The sequence below is a fragment of the Dromiciops gliroides genome, chromosome 1 (genome assembly GCF_019393635.1).
Source record: "Dromiciops gliroides isolate mDroGli1 chromosome 1, mDroGli1.pri, whole genome shotgun sequence".
Classification (NCBI taxonomy): Eukaryota; Metazoa; Chordata; class Mammalia; order Microbiotheria; family Microbiotheriidae; genus Dromiciops; species Dromiciops gliroides.
Window position 1 is genome coordinate 604697939 of NC_057861.1, and position 20174 is coordinate 604718112.

The 20174-nt window shown below is 37.7% G+C and overlaps 1 protein-coding gene across 12 annotated transcripts; it reads left to right on the forward strand.

The window, feature by feature from the left end:
* Positions 1 to 84: 84 nt before the first annotated feature.
* Positions 85 to 14202, forward strand: HNRNPK (heterogeneous nuclear ribonucleoprotein K). Of its 12 annotated transcripts, none has more exons than XM_043975158.1 (17): positions 97 to 230; positions 2769 to 2847; positions 2956 to 3039; positions 3696 to 3793; positions 4331 to 4387; positions 5875 to 5918; positions 6819 to 6891; positions 7450 to 7521; positions 8025 to 8138; positions 8525 to 8653; positions 9527 to 9834; positions 9962 to 10016; positions 10530 to 10634; positions 11039 to 11054; positions 11129 to 11211; positions 12009 to 12178; positions 12928 to 14202. In XM_043975158.1, the coding sequence occupies exons 3-17, from the start codon at positions 2982 to 2984 to the stop codon at positions 12959 to 12961; spliced, it is 1416 nt and encodes a 471-aa protein (XP_043831093.1). In that variant the 5' UTR covers positions 97 to 230; positions 2769 to 2847; positions 2956 to 2981; the 3' UTR covers positions 12962 to 14202. The 12 variants fall into 12 exon arrangements, with proteins under 12 accessions (XP_043831103.1, XP_043831090.1, XP_043831097.1 ...); XM_043975159.1 differs by lacking the exon at positions 97 to 230 and adding an exon at positions 477 to 602; XM_043975160.1 differs by lacking the exon at positions 97 to 230 and adding an exon at positions 1238 to 1371.
* Positions 14203 to 20174: the final 5972 nt, after the last annotated feature.

The following is a 20174-nucleotide window of genomic DNA, read 5'->3' on the forward strand; positions in this document are numbered from 1 at the left end:
GCAGGGGCGCCCCTCCCCCCACGCCCTGTTCCTTAGCCACCCCCGCGCGCGAGCTAGCAAGCGAGAGATGCTTTAGATCTCGCGAGATGCCGGCCCGTCAGGGCTAGTGTGTGAGAACGGGAGAAGGAGGAGGGCGCTCGAGGCGACAGCACTGCAGACGCCATTATCCTCTGTTTCTCTACGGCATCGACCACTGTCGGCTGGCGTTTCGCTTGCTCTTAAACCTACAGGTAATGGGAGTTAATGGGGTCTCTGCATTTGTGGTTTCAGTTAAAGCACTGATGCCTCTGAAGCGCTTCAGCGGCCTTTCTAACTGGGGGTTTTTAGGGCCAGAGCGGCCTCTCAGCCCGAAGGGAGGCGCCGGCGGAAGGCGGGGCTGCCGCCTCCTCCTGCGTTGGGATTGACAGCGCCTTGGGCCAATCACGTCGCCCTCGCGCCACCGCTGAAGGCTGAGTAGCCAATGAGGGATGGTGGTGGAGGGAAGAGAGGTAGAAGGGGGAGCGCAGGCAGTGGGGGAGGGGAGTGAGGGCCTGCGCTCGCTCTCTGTCTAGCTCGGACCGACTGGGGCAGCGGCGGCGTAGAAGAGAAGGCGGCCTCGTGCGGTAAGGACCTGGGCTGGGGAAAGCGTCGCGAGGGTGCTAGGGCCCGGATCGGAGACTAATTCTCTTCGCTTTTTGCAAAAGTCCCTTTCAGGGTGTCTCCGCATGCCCGGGGGTTGGCAAACCTCTTTGAAGAGAACGTTGCCTTGTTCCCCTCCCCCCAATCTCCGCCATTTCCCTGATCCCGCTCCCATAGAGTACTAATACTCAGTTTTTCCCGGGAAGTTATGGAACAGGCCCCGAAAAGATGAGATAGAGCCTTCCGCTGTTATTGGGGCCTTGTCGGCGGGGGCTGCAGGAGGGTGGCGAAGAGGGGGCGGGTTTTTGCGAGGTCTGGAAGGAGACACAAAATCCCTGATATCTTGGCGAGATTAGCCCCTTTGTGTGGATGCTTACCGCATTTTTACTTCACCGGAGCTGGCGGTACGGGTGAGGGGCATGAGATTATAATAACTGTTAGATGGTGGCTCCGCTGCTTTGTCTCTCCCGCTGTGGCGGGAGGGGGAGAGATGCGGGGGGGGGGAGGGGGCGGGGGATGAAGTCCTCCTGACCGCGTGGTGAGTGGGGGGAGGGGGCTGCGCTCTCGGCTCCGCCTAGTAGCACGTAGGCGCCATTACAGGGGCCGCCATTTCCCGTCGGATTCTGGTGAGGAAAGAGGCTCTGCGTTTCTGCTACGTCCTTTCGCCCTTTTTTTTTTTTTTTCAATTATTGAATCTTGGGGACAGGCGCCACCGTTGTGCCGGTGGGCTTTCGGAGACGAATAGAAACTTTGGTAGGGAACTGGCGAACCACTTAAGCCGAAATTTCGAGGTAGCTCGTCAAAGAGAAAGGCCTTAAGATGGGCAGCGGCCGCTTTACATATATGTACGAACCTCGCCAAATTAAGATTTTTTTTCTTCATTCTTCATCCTAGGTCGGCTTCTTAGATGCAGGGAAAGGAGGGAACGTTTTGTAGAGAACTGCTACAAGAATATGAGTTATTAACGCTGGCGGATTTTTAACCCTTTCTTATACCAGACCAATTGGCCGCCGCTCGGCTCAGTGGGCCACGTGTCGACCTTTCTGCCAGTCAGAATAGAGGGCGTCTCCTGCTGTCTTTTCTGTGGTCTCCTCTCTTTGTAGGGGTTAGACTGTGCCAGAAAATTTCGCTCTAAACCGCGGCATGAGATGCTGTTAAAGGAGCTTCTCCCGTGAAATTTAAGTTTAAATGCTTGTGTTTATCTTAGGTTATGGCACTAGGTTATATGAGGCGTTATAACCCAAAAGAAACCAGTCAGGATGCCCACGATGAATTTTTTTGCCATTATTTTATCGTGGATCATTATGCTTGATTCAAGTTAATGTTAAAAAATAACATCTTTGCCTTGTTGCTGCTTTGTCTTAGTTCTAGTTAAGGGGGTGGGTGCGTTGATGAGCAAGAATGAATATAGTACCACGTTGTGTTTTTGGTTTTTGGGGTTGTTGTTTTTTTGTTTTTTTTTTTTTTTAGCAAATCCTGTACCAGGCTAGCATATCTACCAGAAGTTTGACCTGGTTATTATGCCCTCTTTGAGGTTTACAAGGCTCTTCCTAGTTTTAAGTAAATTGGAATCAAGATAGAAGTACTGGTATTCTACTTTCTGCTTTTAAATTTTTCTTTAACATTTTAAGAACTTTTCATGTGATAAGGGGTATGTTGTAGTATTAAACAATTTCAATGGTACTAGAGTCTAGGTGGGGTTTTAGCAAGTTTTAGCAAGATACATTACTTGAAGCTAAAGCTGGTCCTTATAAAGTAACCAAAATGGAAGAATTGACATCAGTGTTCTGCACTGCATGTAGCATACCCAAAAGGTTCTTGTAGAAATAGCTAGTTGTAACTTAGAATTTCTTAAAATTTTGTATCTACCAAGAGAAGTAATCTGAAATACCATGCCCGTTTAATATTTTTATAAAATAGCCATTTTCCTTGGAGAGAAAGCATCAAACTATTTAGATGATGGAATAAATTTGAAATATCCATCGAATTAGAATTAACATTATGCTTTTTGTTGTATTTAGGGCCCTAGCTGTGCCCTGGACATAAAAAAAATCACAGAAATAGGAAGGTTAAAATTCAATTTAAATTTGACGTCAGAATTAGTATTCAGTAACAGAAAAATCAAAACTGATTTATGTTGGTTTTTATAGGCTACTTCAGCACTAGGGTGTCAGTTGTTGATCCCGCCCAGAACACTTCAGTTCTGCCCTGCAAGGATATATAATACTGGTACGTTCTAGAAGCAAGAGTCATTTCTTTGCTTGCTCAGTTTTAGCGAGATATACACAGCTTATTTTCCAATGAACCAGATGTACTAGCTTGTTTACTCTTTGACAGATTGTCTACCCATTTAATCTGAGAAAATGGAGACTGAGCAGCCTGAAGAAACCTTCCCCAATACTGAAACCAATGGTGAATTTGGTGAGTAAATTTTGGTATTTGTTTCCCAGTTGTGAGTAGTAAGACTGTGGTGTGGATTTTTAAATGGAAGTGGCAATATGTTGAGCATTATAGAATGTTAAATACAATTTTCATTCTGTATTCAATTAAATTTCCAGTGTCATTATTAGAAGAACTTAACCACGTCCATGTTACTTTTAGTTACATTTAGTGCTCTCCTTTTGGTGCCTTTTTAAAATTTCTTTTTATTAATAGAAAACTTAACTCTCTTTGTGCTGATCTAAGAAAAATGCTGACTTCTTGCAGCCTTTTCCAACAAGTGTGTGTCATACACACACAGGAAATTTAAAAATCTATTAAGACTTTTGCCTTGATTTTAAGGATCTAGTCAGTGCATACCATGCCTGATGGCTACTAGACTTTATATGGGGGGAAGAAAAACATTTGATCCCAACCAGACTTCGAAAAGAATGTAACAGTATTTGTAACCCTTTGGCAACACTTGCAGTTAGCAACTATTTCATCTGAATAGGAGTTACCATCTACATTTTAGTCACTTCAGCTTGAGGGTTGTTCTAATTTATAAAATTGTTTGTAATCCTCCAAATGAAACTGTTGAAAGGATGACAGTTAAGAGAATTAGACATTCTTTTTCATTCAAAACACCTAATTTTTAGGTAAGCGCCCTGCTGAAGATATGGAGGAGGAGCAGGCCTTTAAAAGATCTAGAAACACTGACGAGATGGTTGAACTGCGCATTTTGCTTCAAAGCAAGGTATGAGTTGAATTAAAAATTGGCTTAAATATGACCAACAGTTATCAAAATGGAACCTCTTAAATTTTTATTTAGTTATATTTTATGAAAGTAATGGGGGGGCCAATGTCTAATGAAGATTGGGTTCAGAATGAATAAGACTTTTATTTTGGTAATTGTAAGTTTTGAGTATCTCTTTCCCTGAAATTGAAGAAAATTAGCAGGAGCAGAAGTTGACATCTTAAATTCTATACAACTATATATGGTTATCCATTATTGAGATTGTTCTCAGTTGCATTTAAAAATATTTTTGTTCTGCATTTATTTATTGGGAAGGGGCTAAATGTCATTTTAAAAGTAAAAGCATAAATTGAGATTTGGGGGGGAATGGGTTTTGTGTATACTTAATTTTATTTCTCTGGTTTGCTTAGATAAGTGATTTGAGGGCCAGTGGAAATTTTGCCAACATATTTTTTTTTTTAATGGACCTTAAAGAACTTTAGATTGAGTGGTTTTCAAACTGCACGTCTAGATTAACAGCATTTGTATTTTTTCTAGAATGCTGGAGCAGTGATTGGGAAAGGAGGCAAAAATATTAAAGCACTTCGTACAGACGTAAGTATTCAAGACTTCAAACTACAATTCGGTCAGCTTCTTTTTACATGTTGCTAGAAATTTTTAAATTTCAGACTTCATTTAATAGTCTAGGTACAAAGCCATTTGTAATGATTTTTTAATATATAGTTTTTAAAAAAACCTTCAAGTTTTGCCATTCCTGTTACAATTAAAACCCAGATTGAGTCGTGTGGGAGGAGGTTTATATTAAACCTCTTCGCTTTCTAACAAGATTCCACTAAATTATACACTTCAAGCAAGATAACATCTTAATTAGAAATATTGACAAAGCTTAAAAACCCTTAATTGCACCATTTCCCATATGTGTGAATCAATTACAGTATTACTGAAAACCATTGCAGGTGGCTGATTTAACCCAATGATTTTTAATTCCTTTGATAAAACTGTCCATCTGTTCTTTAACAGCTTGCACATGAAGCACAAAAACATTAATGTTAAGGCAATTGCATGATTTAAATATGGGAATAGGTTAGTGTAGGAACTTTATTCTATAATTGGGAAGCAGTTTGTCAATGGCTATGACTTGAGTGTTCAAATTTTATAGTGGGTTGACTCTTGTGATTAGACACATTTGATACGGCATCTCCCAGAAGTGTGTATTTATAGGACTTGACTACACCAAAGCGCCTAAATTATTTCTCATAGTCTACACCCTTTATATTTAACATCTTGCTAAAATTAAGGCAATAATGACTTTTGTGTTGAATACTTATCTGACAGTATTTCGTTTCTCTTTCGGTCGCAGATCTTTGTATGTTCCTCTTGATTACTGTAAACTGAACTCAAAAAATTGCTTTTAAAGTTTTCAAACTTGCCTATTAGGACCCAGAAATAAGTTTTAAACATCCAAAAACCAAACTTTTTAGTAGCCAGGATTTTTGGTGGTGTGGAGTTTTTGTTTTACTTTTTTTCCTTAAATAAACATCTCTCCTCTTAATCCAGATGCTGTCTATCATTATCTGGGTTATTAATTTCCCCGTTTCCTCAAGACTTCAATAAAACAAGTCATGACAGGTTTTGTGTCTACCCTCATGAGCCAGCCTGCTACTGAAACAACGTTTGTTAAAAAATAATTAGTTAGAACCATCATTTTAAGGTCCTTAAATGTTAAGGCAGTCAGATGTAGAGCAGTCCATTATTGTGTTAGTCTTCAGAACAACTTAAGCTTGTTTCATTAATTGAGAGTAATGAGTATAGTTTGTATTAAATTAAAATTTATTGCTTTTCCCCCTTTTCCCTCTCCTTGTTTTTTTGGCCATATATCTCCGTTGCCCATGTACTGGATCGACTTACCCCTGCGTTGCCCACCATGACGTTGGCCCATCCGCCCCTGAACGCCCATGTGAAAACCCTGGTTGGCTATGCCCAAAAATGTGCTCGTTGCCAAACGGGTACCATACTTGACAACTTCTGATTGAATGCCCATGCCCAATGCCAACATCCACGAACGCCAATGACCAATGCAGTACAATGCCAGTGTTTCAGTCCCAGACAGCAGTGGCCCCGAGCGGTATGTCCCAACAGTTTATGCCTCACTGCCTGATTAGAAAGAGAGAAATGTATTTTATTACCTGCCTTTTATATAATTAAATAGTATCCCCTTTAGACGGTGTATTGTTTTTCAAGTTTCTGTCTTATTTTCCCCATTAAGTCTTTTTGTCACTGAACTTTTACCGTGAGTTGCCCACCCAAACGATCCACTAATTTTATTTCGATGGAAGGAGCACAGCTTCAAGTGTTGCATATTTGCTGCATTGTAAATCAAATTGTTTCAAAATAGTCTTTCGCTCTCTGTCTTTGTGGCCCACCTTGCTTCCCAACATTGCCTGTTCATAATTTTTTCTGATGAAACGCTAACTCTGGTTCACTTTACTTCACTTCTCATTTGTGTTGTCTTTGTTTTGTCCTGCATTTGTATTTGTTTTCTTGCAGAGCCCATTAGTAATCTAATTTCTAACTGGTCTCATAACTTTATTCCAAATATAATGTTCACCACTTGCATATAGCCCCTCTCCCCCACTTCTATGAGAAGGTGTGCCAATTTTTCCAATGTAATAGCTGAGGGTATCCTTAAATTAGTGGTGGCGGGGAACATTCACTTCAGCTTCAGTTCTGGTCAATTTGTTGCCCACTTAATCTGAGCCCTTCCAAAAGTCATACTCTTCTCTAGTCTGTTTCTCTTTTCTCTTCTTTCTTTCTTTCAATCTGTCTATCTCTGCAAGACCTTATCATGTCTGTTTTGGGCGTAAAACAATGCATGTGAAAAGTCTGTAAATAAACTGCTTTAAATGGGGAATATTAAATAATCATGTGTTACTTTTCTGTGAAGTTTGCCTTTCTGTGATGAACACAAAACTCATTTTTCTTTTCCACCTTTTTTGTACTCTCTGGTATTTGTGATGTTTGACAGCATATTGAGTATCAGTGCAGATATTGAAACAATTGGAGAAATTCTGAAGAAAATCATCCCTACCTTGGAAGAGGTAGGCTCATTTTTATTCATTTGTATATTTGGAATGAAGGGGGGATTATTAGTTTAAAACAGGTATCCCTGAGCCAGTGGGGTGAAGTAACAGAATAGTATATTAGTACTTTGGGTGCAGTAATTTATTTTTATGATACAATTGCCCAAGCTTTCTGCAAAATGTACAGCACTACTACAGTCATTATTAAGAAACGAAGACTGGGGACTTGTGGAGTATCATTTATGGACATGCTTACTGTCAGTGTCTCCTTTTATTGCCATTAAATAATATGTACAGCCTTCTTTAGAATTCGGTTTTAGTTGAGATAGGGAAATTCAGACTTCAGTTAGCTAGAATTGGGGGGTGGTTGGGAGGGTAACGTTTTATTGCAAGTTCTTCAATCTGAGTGTCTAGAAGAAGTATGAGGAAGTTTTGTTAAAATAGTTCAGTTAAACAAGAAATTTGCCTAGATAAATATATTTAAGTTAAAGTGTTGTAGTAGCTTTACCAATATATGCGACAATAGCCTGATCACATTAGACACTTAACCTATTACTCTTATTTTTCTACTTTCAGGGCCTGCAGTTGCCATCACCCACTGCAACCAGCCAGCTCCCGCTCGAATCTGATGCTGTGGAATGCTTAAATGTATGTCATAGTGCCATTGAACCCCCACTGAAGTATGGAGCCTGGCCCATAGGATCAATTTCGTTTAACATAGTGTACTTTTCCCGTCTCTAGAGAAAATGCTTGAAAATAAGATATATGAATGGTCTTACAACTCACTGTTGACCCTGCTCCATGCTGCAGTGGGAATTAACTACATTTGCAAAGTGCTTTGCAGTCATTTATATTATGGTGTTATTTGAATGTTGTTAATAATTTCTGTGGTAACAGCGACATGCTAAATGGCTGCAGTGTGGGTATGGTGTTGCAGGACCTGAAAAAAAAAATAGTTTTTTAAGGTGGTGCAGAATGTCCTTTTTGGGCCTGGCTATTGAGGATAATAAGCACATAACTGGTAAAGTTATTGAAATATAACTTCAGGTTGTTCACTGCAACAGTATATTGTGATTATGCTTATAAAAGATGGATTATTTGGGGGATTTTTTTTGAATTTGCACTAAAGTTTTATAAATCTCCATCTGCAGTACCAACACTATAAAGGAAGCGACTTTGACTGCGAGTTAAGACTGTTGATTCACCAGAGTCTGGCAGGAGGAATTATTGGGGTCAAAGGTGCTAAAATCAAAGAACTTCGAGAGGTAAAGGCACCTTTTTTTCTTCCTCCTACCTTACTCCTAACCAGAGAGAAAAGGTTTTAGAAGATCTATTTTTGTCTATAATTTCACTTGTCATAAAAGTGGGGGTTTTCTTTCCCTTCGATCCCTATTATTTCCATCCAATTTAATATTTGGGCAGATATGGCCAGCTATATTAAAATAAAGGTTGTGTGTCCAGGCTTTCACACTGCTATACTGTAGCACCAAGTCCCATGGTGTTTTAGTACTACAAACAAGCCCTCAATATTAGACTTTACCATTTTGTACAAATGTAATATTTTCAGAAACTAGTATTCTCATAAGTGTAAGTTAGTTGACATAATCATTTTTAATAAAAATATTGGGGTTTTTTTTTTTAACTTCTACAGAACACTCAGACAACTATCAAGCTTTTCCAGGAATGCTGTCCTCATTCCACGGATAGAGTTGTTCTTATCGGTGGAAAGCCTGATAGGGTTGTGGAGTGCATCAAGATCATACTGGATCTTATATCTGAGGTAAAAACACTGTCTTTGAGGTTTAATTTGGAGAAAGCAGGGCTGGTCCATCTGTATTTGAAGATTATTTTGAGGGAAATGGTTAACAACCATCTTGTAATATATTTCATACTTTGTATCTCCTTCACTAGCAACTTCCCAATCAAGCTACCTTTTCTTACCTAGAAGTTAAGATTTCCTTTGTTTGACTTGAGTCACTGGATTAGGTTGGTGATTGGAGAAGAAAAAATAGTGTCACAATATTGCCCTTTTTATTATTACCCACAACACACATATAAACAAATTATATTCACTCAACTATCTGTATTAAGTTGTGGCTAGATTTTTTTTTTACCCTAGTCTTGAGCATGTTTTAAAAATTGGCTTAAAAGGACTATATAATTGGGTGACATTTAATAATGCAAAGAAAAGTGGAAAGCATTCACATTAAAGGAAGTAGGGTAAAAGATGCTAGGCAACATGTTATTGAGCATAAATGCAAAAATGAAATAGTGGTGTTTGTATCCCTAGCACATGGTAGTCATGCTTGTTGACTAATGTTGATTAATGTTTAGTTGGTCCTTTTCTAAAATCATAGCTTTATTCATCAAGAATATTCAAAGAAATAAACAAGTTGCTGATGTTCTAAAGGTTACCAAATAACTTTTCTTGTGGGAATTTGTCTCTGTCACACTTCTTTAAGTATTAAAATTGCTTTAGCAGACAATTAGGGGGTTGGGTATCATAAATTTTGTTTAGATTTGATTTCTTAAATCACATTGAAAGAAATACGTGCAAACAGCTAGGCAAGTGAGTGCTCTGCCATTAGGACATTTAATACTTTTATTTATGTGTGATGTATAATCTTTTTTTCTCTCTTTCTCTTTGGTTTAGTCTCCTATCAAAGGACGTGCACAACCCTATGATCCCAATTTCTATGATGAAACCTATGACTATGGTGGTTTCACAATGATGTTTGATGATCGACGAGGGCGCCCAGTAGGATTTCCCATGCGGGGTAGAGGAGGCTTTGACAGAATGCCTCCAGGTCGTGGCGGGCGTCCTATGCCCCCATCTAGAAGAGATTATGATGACATGAGCCCTCGCAGAGGACCCCCACCACCTCCACCTGGACGTGGTGGCAGGGGTGGTAGCAGAGCTCGAAATCTTCCTCTTCCTCCACCACCACCACCTAGAGGAGGGTAGGTTGTGTTTTGAGACCACCAGATATTGTCTATATAGTACTTAAGGGATTGAAGGCCAGAATACTGTTCTGACTATTGTAGTTTTTCTAAAAAAATTAAACATAATTCTGTATTTTGCTTTCAGAGATCTTATGGCTTATGACAGAAGAGGAAGACCTGGTGACCGTTATGATGGCATGGTAGGAGTTTTGACTTGTTACATAAAGTTATCCTTGCCATATAGTTACCTAAGTCACCTTGTAGCAATTTAGGCTAAATAGCAATTCATGTCCTAAGAAGTGAACTTTGAAATTAATTTGGGGAAAACACTGGAGGGCACATTGCTGTTAGGAGTTTGAGGTGTTATAGGATATGTTATATATACATTTAACATTAATTCAGCCAAGATTGGAGAAACTAATTCTTTTCATATCCCAGTGCCAAAATGCACCTGCCATAGCCCCCACATATACATCATCTAAGGTGCAACATTATGGGCTCATCTCTTACACCAGAAGCTGTATTGAGCACTCTCCTACTTAGGCTTATATAGAATTCCTACCATGTATTCCTTGCCCACAAAGTACCTGTACTGTATAATGGGGAAAGATAAATGAATCAATCACAAATTGAACTATCACTGGAATATTTGAGAGTGAAATGCTTCATTAATATAGTGTTTGTATTAATTGAGACTGTTAACTGTAATACAGGTTGGTTTTAGTGCTGATGAGACTTGGGACTCTGCAATAGATACATGGAGTCCTTCCGAATGGCAGATGGCTTATGAACCACAGGTTGAGTACCATGAGTTTACGGTATTACATTTTTTTTTAAGTCTTAACTTTATTTGAATCATAGATTGGTGTGGGTGCTTAGTGGTTTCTCTGATTTGAAATTAATTAGCAAAGGGATGGGGTTTGTTTTCATAAAGAAATAAATGTAACTGGGATCCTCGTTATTTTAGTAAATGCTGGGGATTAAATAAAGCTTTGGAGACTGTTATATTCCAAAGGTGTAGAAATCCTTCTGAAATTAGAAATAACTTAATATAATAATACCTTTTGGGTGGAGGGGGAAACTTTTTTTCTTCAGAATAAAGACTGATTTCATGGGTTGTTTGATCAAAAAAAATGCATGAACTTTTTTTTTTTAAGTGATGTTCATATAAATACTTGTTTTATGGAATAATTTTTCACATTTCTCTTTCCACAATCTTTAGGGTGGTTCTGGATATGGTAAGTATTTTTATCCTTCTTGAGTTAAAAGTTTCCTGTTTGATAAAGAACTTGCTGCTTATGATTTAAATTAGATTATTCCTATGCAGGGGGCCGTGGCTCTTACGGTGATCTTGGTGGACCTATTATTACAACACAAGTAACTATTCCCAAAGATGTAAGTAATTCCAGTATTGGTTACTCCCATTTTTTTTTTAATCATTCTAAAATTTAGAGTAATTTCGCAAAATTGGTTGAATTTATTGACTTGATCTTCAGAGCATGAAAATTTTGTTATTTTAGGAGGAAAAGAAGAATGTTTTATAAACAACTCATTAATATTCCTTAATCTGAGTCCTCAATTTCTCTTTACAACTAACTGTACATCATAATTATTAGTAACCCAGTTATTATGTGTGGCTAAAATTTAAAAACCCTAATTATTGTAAGATCAATGTAAAAGAATGTTACATAATCCAAAGTATGTGACGGGGATTGTGTTAACACCTTTCCTAATTTTATCCTTTTTAGTGTACAGTTGCCTGAAACTTACTTGATCTTTAATTTGAAATTGGCAACTTATTTCCTATTGACACTATTTAGAGTAAGTTTTCTGCCCAGGAAGTTGGGTGTGATTTTTCACTGAAAATGCGGATTTGTAGTAAAAAAAAAAAAATGCTTAACCATATTTTGTGCCGTGACCCCTTTAGCAATCTGATGAAGCCTGGACTCAGAATGTTTTTAAATGCTGAAAAATGGGATTGCCAAGGAAATTAATTATATTGTAATTGTTATGGACCCAGATTCAGAATTTCTTTGCTAAGACTTAACTAATTGAACTGTTGATAAACAGTTGAGCTATTTTGTATCCCTGGGTAATAAATTTGTATAGCTTTTTTAAGGTACTAAAATAGAGTATAGGATTCTGTGAGTTGTGAATAAATTATTGATTATGAAAGTTTTTATACTTTTCAGTTGGCTGGATCTATTATTGGCAAAGGTGGGCAGCGAATCAAACAAATACGCCATGAATCTGGAGCATCAATCAAAATTGATGAGCCTTTGGAAGGATCTGAGGATCGAATTATTACCATTACAGGAACACAGGACCAGATACAGAATGCACAGTATTTACTGCAAAACAGGTAGGTTGAAGTTAATCTTTAAATTACTTTAATTCACTTTAACATACTAAAACTTGAAGCTTTTTTCCCCCTCAATTGATACTTTTAGAAGCCATGGTATCTCAAATCTATTTTGGGGGACCTAACTTCTAAACATCCTTGTAGTTTGCTTTCATTTTCTTCTGCTTTCTTACTAAAATGAAGACACCCTCAATACTAATCTTGCTGGAAGAAGCCTTAACCAAGCAGTCCTCTCATTTCTCTGGTGAAAACTGCTGCAAAAACTACTTGTAATAAATTATATAGAGCCTGTAGAAAATATGGAAGATTTCATTGGATATTGGCCTAGTTCTGTGTGGAAGACTAGTGATTTTGTTGTTTTTAGATAACTAAAACGACAACAAATCACAGTCTGCCATATGGCACAGGCCATGCCTCTACAGGACAAGTTGAAAACGATTGGTGCTGTTAATGCAGCATTTCACACCTGGCATTTCTTTGTCTTTCCTGCCAAATATTAACAGCTTTTTAAAATTTCATTTTCTTAATCCTGCTATGCTGTCTGTTGTTAAGAAGCATTTTTCTGCTGTTGGACTTTAAGTCTTTAATTTTAATTGCTTATGTTTTCAAATTTAAATTACATTTAAACCTTAATTGACAAGTTTGTCATTTTAATTTAGCATTAAATTTATTGTCTTTTTTTTAATGTTGATGCAAGATGTTCTGTACAAAAATTCTAATTCGCATTTTTTTTTTCTTTTCTTTTATAGTGTGAAGCAGTATGCAGATGTTGAAGGATTCTAATGCAAGATATTTTTTCTTTTTTATAGTGTGAAGCAGTATTCTGGAAAGTTTTTCTAAGACTAGTGAAGAACTGAAGGAGTCCTGCATCTTTTTTTTTTTATCTGCTTCTGTTTAAAAAGCCAACATTCCTCTGCTTCATAGGTGTTCTGCATTTGAGGTGTAGTGAAATCTTTGCTGTTCACCAGATGTAATGTTTTAGTTCCTTACAAACAGGGTGGGGGGGGGAAGGGCGCGCAAAACTAACATTGAAATTTTGAAACAGCAGCAGAGAGAGTGAATTTTATTTTTGTTCATTGTTGGTGGTAAAAAAAATAATAATAATAATTTTTTTCCCCTCCTGTAACTATTGTGAACACCTTGCTTTGTGGTCACTGTAATTTTTTGGGGGGGGGTGGGACAGGGGAGAAAGAGTATCAATAGTCCACGTGTCCCTGGCATCCATTCAGAGCAGTGTGCAGAATGTAATGCTCTTTTGTAAGAAACGTTTTATGATTTTTAAAATAAATTTAGTGAACCTATTTTTGGTGGTCATTTTTTTTAAGACATTAAATCTCAAATGGGTAAATCTTTCCCCTAGACAAAAAAAGCAGCACTAATTAAACACTAAGTTTGATTTTCAGCTCCTCTGTGGATTATAGGCGTATCTTCTTGGACACATAATAAGCAAATAGTCCTGGTGACAACTTGATGGCTTGAAAGTCCATTGCTTGGGAAGGAATTTTGCATCACATTCATTCATGCAACAAGCTGGTTTTTGCAAATGCTTGCCCCTACTTGCAGCACAATTTTCTATATTAGTAATTGTGAAGAACAACCAAGCTGGGAGCAGTACCATAAATTGGTATAGGTATACACCTGAAGCCTGATTAGCAGCAAGTTTTACTAATCAGAATAACACTTGGTTATGAAAATGACTGAAGCTGAATAAATTCTGATTATTTTTAGATAATTCCTCACTTGTAGACTATAAAACTGTCAACTTGCCTGGTGTCTACTAGTTAAACTTTGTAAAAATATATATATATATACTTGTTTTCCATTGTATGCAGATTTGAAAGAAAGATGTACCATTTCTCTGTTGTATGTTGGATTATGTAGGAAATGTTTGTGAACAATTCAAAAAGTGATAAAACAAAAAAAGTACCTGTGGATGTTTTGTGTAGTATCTTGGCATTTGTATTAATAGTTAAAAGTTCTAATTTCACTTCCAAATAAAAATAAACTCACAATGCTGGATTTGATGTGCCCAGTTTGGAGAATGAGTGACATTGTTATTAAGTTTGTTTGAATCTTTTCTTTTAAGGAAACACAATCTTACATTTAAATTACACTTTTTGTATGGAATTTTAAATGTTTCATACCAACTAGTTGATTTTAGTCTAGATAATTCTTTTGAGTCCTGGTATGATGGTTGCAACTGGAGCAAATTTTTTTTACCTAACAAGAATAAAAGATTTTACATTAGGTTACTTAAAGTATATAAAGATCTTAACCCCAAATAGCTGATTATTATATCACTATGGTAATGAGTAGAATTCTGAGTGGTGTAATTAGTAGTATGTTCTTATTGTCTATATACTCAGGGGCTTAAAGGGGGAGAGGTTCAGTGGTTTGGGGGGGAGGCAGTGAGGAAATCAAGTTCCACCCCTCAGTCTAGATAAAAGGAAGTTACTTAAGACTATGAAATGATTAAGTTGACATTTGAGTCCTGATGAGGATTAATAAAAATTAAGCATGTTGCACCAGCACTGCAGAGGCTATCAAAGTTTAAGTCTTTGTGGAATTATCCTGTACAACTTGACCCACTGGGTTTTTGCTGGTTTTAGATGATTATCATTCTAAAAATGCAGCAAAGGTGATGCTGTACTGCTAACTAGTTTGCTATGATCTTGATAGCGCCCAACCACATGAAATAGGAGAAACTACTTAGCCTGGTTTTTCCTACAGATGATTTCAGAAGGGGGAAAAAAAAATTTTAGGGTGGGAATGAATGTGGTGTTTACCCCACAACTGGGTTTTTGTTTTTTTCATTTACTTGTGGTTAGTGAATGTAAGGGGGGGTCTAGAATTATCAGCTTTTCAATAGCCTTCCCTCTTATAGGTCTAGAATGCCAGTTTGATTTCTATTCACTTTATCAAATGCATTTAAAGCTAGGCCAAAACAATTGACCCTGTTAAGGTGAGAAGAGGAACTTTTGTTGCTGACCTGGTGAACCTTAGCACTAGAGCTATCTATACATGAGGTTTTCTTGGCTAAAATAATGGAGTGGTTTGCCATTTCATTCTGCAGTGGATTACAGGAAATGGATTAAGTGACTGCCCAGGGTGCCACAGCTAGTAAGGAAGGTTGGATTCTGGACCCACTGATCGATCTGAGCCTCCTTTCTGCCTGAGGTAGCAAGGACTACTTTAAGACATATACTGATGGCTTATGTAGGTAGCGCACTAGTAGGGGAGAACTAGGTGGTATAGTGGATAGATAGTGCATGGGACCCAGAATCAGAAAGACCCGAGTTCAAACGTGACAGACAATAGTAGTTATCCTGGGCAAGTCAGTCACAATACTATTTGCCTCAGTTTCTTCATCTGTAAAATGAGCTGGAGAAGGAAATGGCAAATCACTCCAATATCTTTGCCAGTAAAATCCCAAGTGAGTCAGCTGGACAAAACAAATGAACAACAGGACACTAGTAGGACTGGGAAAGGATACTCAAAACTGCTTTTTACCCTTAAGGAATTTAAAATCTAGGAGGAGATAAAAGATAAATTTGGTGATTTAGAAGAAGTATGGCACTAGAAGGAGGTAATAAAATAGTGAGGAAGTGGGATTTTGTAAGTAGAATTTGAAGGAAAGGACCTTTCATGAAGAGAATAGCTTCAGTAATTCACATAATCATACATGTATAACCCATATGTGATTGTTTGCTGCATCAGGGAGCAGGGAGGAAAGGGAGGGAAAGGATAAAAATTGGAACCCAAAACTATAGGGGCAGCTAGATGGTGCAGTGGATAAAGCACCGGCCTTGGATTCAGGAGGACCTGAATTCAAATCTGGACTCAAACTTGACACTTACTAGCTGTCTGGGCAAGTCACTTAACCCCAACTGCCTCACCAAAAAAAAATTTAAATAAAAGGGAATAGCTTCAGTAAAGATCTATATAGAAATAGGAAGAAGTGTTTAGTTCATATTTAGTTAATAGTTCAATGTATGGGCTAGGTGAAGAATATTTTGTTCAGTTTTTTGTTTTAGTGAGGCAATTGGGGTTAAGTGACTTGCCCAGGGTCCCACAGCTAGTAAGTGTCAAGTGTCTGAGGCCAGATTTGAACTCAGGTCCTCCTGAATCCAGGACCAGTGCTCTATCTACTGCTCCACCTAGCTGCCCCCTGTTCAGTTATGTCCAACTCTTCACCCTGTGGACCCTAGTCCATTGGGTTTTCTTGACAAGGATACCTGAGTAGTTTGCCATTTCCTTTTCCAGTGGTTTAAGGCAAACAGTTTAAGTGACTTGTCCAGGGTCACACAGCTATAAATGTCCGAAGCCAGATTTCAACTCAGGTCTTTGTGACTCCAGACCCAGCGCTATAGCCACTGAGCCACCTACCTGCCTCTGAAGAGAAGTATAGTGAAAAGATAAAGGCAGTTTGGGGACCAGATCATGAAGGGCCTAAATGGAATGCAAAAGAATTTGTAGTTCATTTTGTAGGCAATACAAAGCCCAGACTGAAACAGGGAAGTGACATTAGAATTATGCATTTGGGAAATTATGCTGGTAAAGAACAATATGAGGTAAAGGACTTTAGAAGGCTATTAGTGTTACATTAGTAGCAAGCAGTAAGTTGTAAGGTATAGTAGAAATGGAAAGACAATGTTCAAGCTATTTGAGAGGTAGAATTAGTACTTGACAAATGATTGGACGTGGGAAGGGGAAGGTGTCAAAGATGATTGAGGGTCATTATCTAACCAATGATCTTCAGGCTAATAAAGTGTAAGAAGGGTTGGAGGCCTGAAAGGATCATTCACTTGACATCTAGTTTGCAAGTACCTGTCACATTTAAGTTTCATTAGACTCTCCTCTGGAGAAAAAAGTGACACCCTTCACCTTGGTTGATCCTAGAACCCATCCAATTTGACTTCACAAGATATGGATAAGGTATGAGTCACCAACTATTCTTCTGCTGACATGAAGGTATTCCAGTCTCTATTCCTTGCAGACCCTTGGGCCTGTCATCTGATCTACTAATATAACCTCTTTGTGTGTGTGTGTGTGTGTGTGTGTGTGTGTGTGTGAGGCAATTGTGGTTAAGTGACTTGCCCAGGGTCACACAGCTAGTCAGTGTGTTAAGTGTCTGAGACCAGATTTGAACTCAGGTCCTCCTGACTCCAGGGCCGGTGCTCTATCTACTGCGACATCTAGCTGCCCCCTAATATAACCTTTTGAAACCATTAAAGTACTAGAGTAGAAAAATTGTATTTTGTCCCCTTCTCTCTACCCTCCATGGACTTCAATTTAGGTCAGATTCTAACTACCTATCCAAAGAGCCTCCTAATTGATCTCTTGGTTTGAAGTCCCTTTCTCTCTAATCCTCCTTTATACAACTAAAAATATCTTCTTAAAGCATAGGTCTGACCATTTCACTTCTGTTCAAAACCCTTCAGTGTCCCCTTATTTATTGCTTTAAAGATAAAATACAAATTTCTAATCAAAACATTTGTAGCCCTTTGTAATTTGGCTTCAATCTACATTTTTCAGCTTTAACTCACTTTTTTTTTGTTCAGGAAATCTACATTCCAGCCAAACTGAACTACTTGCTTTTTTTCCAAATCCAGCATTTCATCTCCTCCCTTCAAGCATTGGCACAAGATATTTGCTATGCCTGTAAAGTACTTCCTCCTCATTTCTGCCTCTCAATACATCTCAGCCATCTTACTTTCCTTTGAGGCTCATCCTAGGGCTACAATCTTCATAAAGCCTTTTCTAATCTGTATTAAATTATTATTGCTCTTTCCCTTTTCAAATTTCTATTTCCTCATGTCTATATGTACTAATATCACTTAAGTAGAATGTAAGCTCTTGGAGGGCAGGGATTATTTTTTTTCTTTGTATCTTTAGCACCTGGCATAATGTCTTACAGACCATAAATGATTATTGAATATAATTGAAATAACCCAGAAACAATGTAGTGTAGCCCTAAGGCCTTGATGACAAAAACAGGTCATAGGGTCATAGAATAGAATCTAGAATTGGAATAGACTTTCCAAGATGGCATAAATAGGATTATAGATTCAGAGCTTGAAGGGACTCTTGCTCAAAATTACCAAAACATTTTTAATTGTCTACAAATGTTCCATAAATCAGAAGTGAATACTCGACATATTGTTGATATCAAAAAGAAGTAACCATTTGCCATTAGACTATAAGATCCTTAAGAGCAGGGGTTGTTGTGGGGTTTTTGTATTGTTTTAGGTATCATTTATGCTATGACCATCCAAGATCACCTGATAGATGCAATCAGAGATAACAGTGATAATGAGTATTATTAAGCAATCAAGTGAGGTATGAAACAGGTTTCATTTCCAAAGTCATGGAAGATGTACTACTCACAGTACAAGTAGAAGAAAGAGTCCAATCAAGGTTTCGGTTTTGTCCTCTTGCCCAGGGTCGAGGTTTCATAATCTAGACACTGACAAACATTTTATAACCAAGAAATTGTGTTTTCATAAATCTGTCCATCACCAAAATTAATTCTGGTCTTTAAGGGGAAAAAAAAAGTTTTCTTCTACAAAAAGACCTATACTTGATTTATGATTTTTCCCCCCCTCAAGCAGTAAATCAATAGAAATCCAGATTAAGAGTAGGGTGGTGAAACTGGAAGGCAGATAAGGAAGAAAGTTAGCATAGGTGAAACTTTCTAGGTTTCTCTGGACTCACTCAAAGTTCCTACTCAACTCTAGTCTTTTCATCAGAAATACTTAAAAATCTTCTATTGCATCAAAAGCCAATTTTTTAAAAATTGGGACAATGAGGGTTGTTAAGTGACTTGCCCAGGGTTACAGAGCTATTAAATGTCAAGTGCTTGAGGCCAGACTTGAATTTAGGCCCTCCTGAATCCAGGACTGGTGCTTTATCCACTCACTGCGACACCTAGCTGCCCCTAAAAATCCATTTTCCCTGTAGGATTATACTCAGCTTTGCAGAAAAAGTTATTCTTGATTGTAAACCTATCTCTTTTGCCTTTTGGAATATTCTATTCCAAGATCTTCTCAAGTTTTTCATAGAAGCTGCCAGGTCTTGTGTGATGCTGACTATAGTTTTTTGTTATTGCATTCATTCTTTTTCTGAATGCTTGCAGCATTTTTTCATTGACATGGGAACTCTGGATTTTGGCAGGGACATTTCTGGGATTTTTCCTTTCAAGGCTCCTTTCAGGAGGTGGTTGATGGATTCGTTCCAACTTTACCCTGCCTTCTTTTTCTAATAGATCTGGGCAATTTCCATTTATAATTTTAAAAAATATAGTGATGAGGCTTTTGTTTTGTCAAGGATTTCAGGAGCCCAGTGATTCTAAAATTATCTTTAACTTGTTTTACACTTTAAGAAAACATACTGAAAATCAAATCATCTTCCATTTAAAAAAATCTTTTTATTTAAATTTTTTCTACTGCATCATGGCATTATTAACTTCTGTTTAATCTATTTTAGTTTTATGGGATTTCATTTTGAGTAAGGTTTACCACTTTCTCTTCTAATCTATTTTTCCTTCCAACTTGTTCCTCAAGAGCCATTATTTCATTTTTAAAAAATTTCCTGCTTCATTGCTTTGACCAGAATTTTTAAGTCTTTCAAAGTGAAAAATACTTCTTTATTAAAGCATTCAACAGATTCAGACCTTGAAAAACAATTTCCTGGGATCTACAGATTGTGTGATTGTGGAGAAATCACATAATGCTTTGTTATATTTATTTGATTATATTTTGTCTCCCTTAATAGGTTGTAAGCTCTTTGAGGACAAAACAACCATGTTTGTGGAAATAATGAATCCCTTGAAATGGTCACATTATTTTAATTCTTACCAAATACTTCCACTGGGCTCAAACCCATTACAGTGTTTTACATAATTATAACTTCAAATAGTAAAAAGTTGAATGCTTGGAACCACTTCAAGGGATTTATTATTCACAGTAATCAGGACCTAGTTGTAAGTATAGCTTTG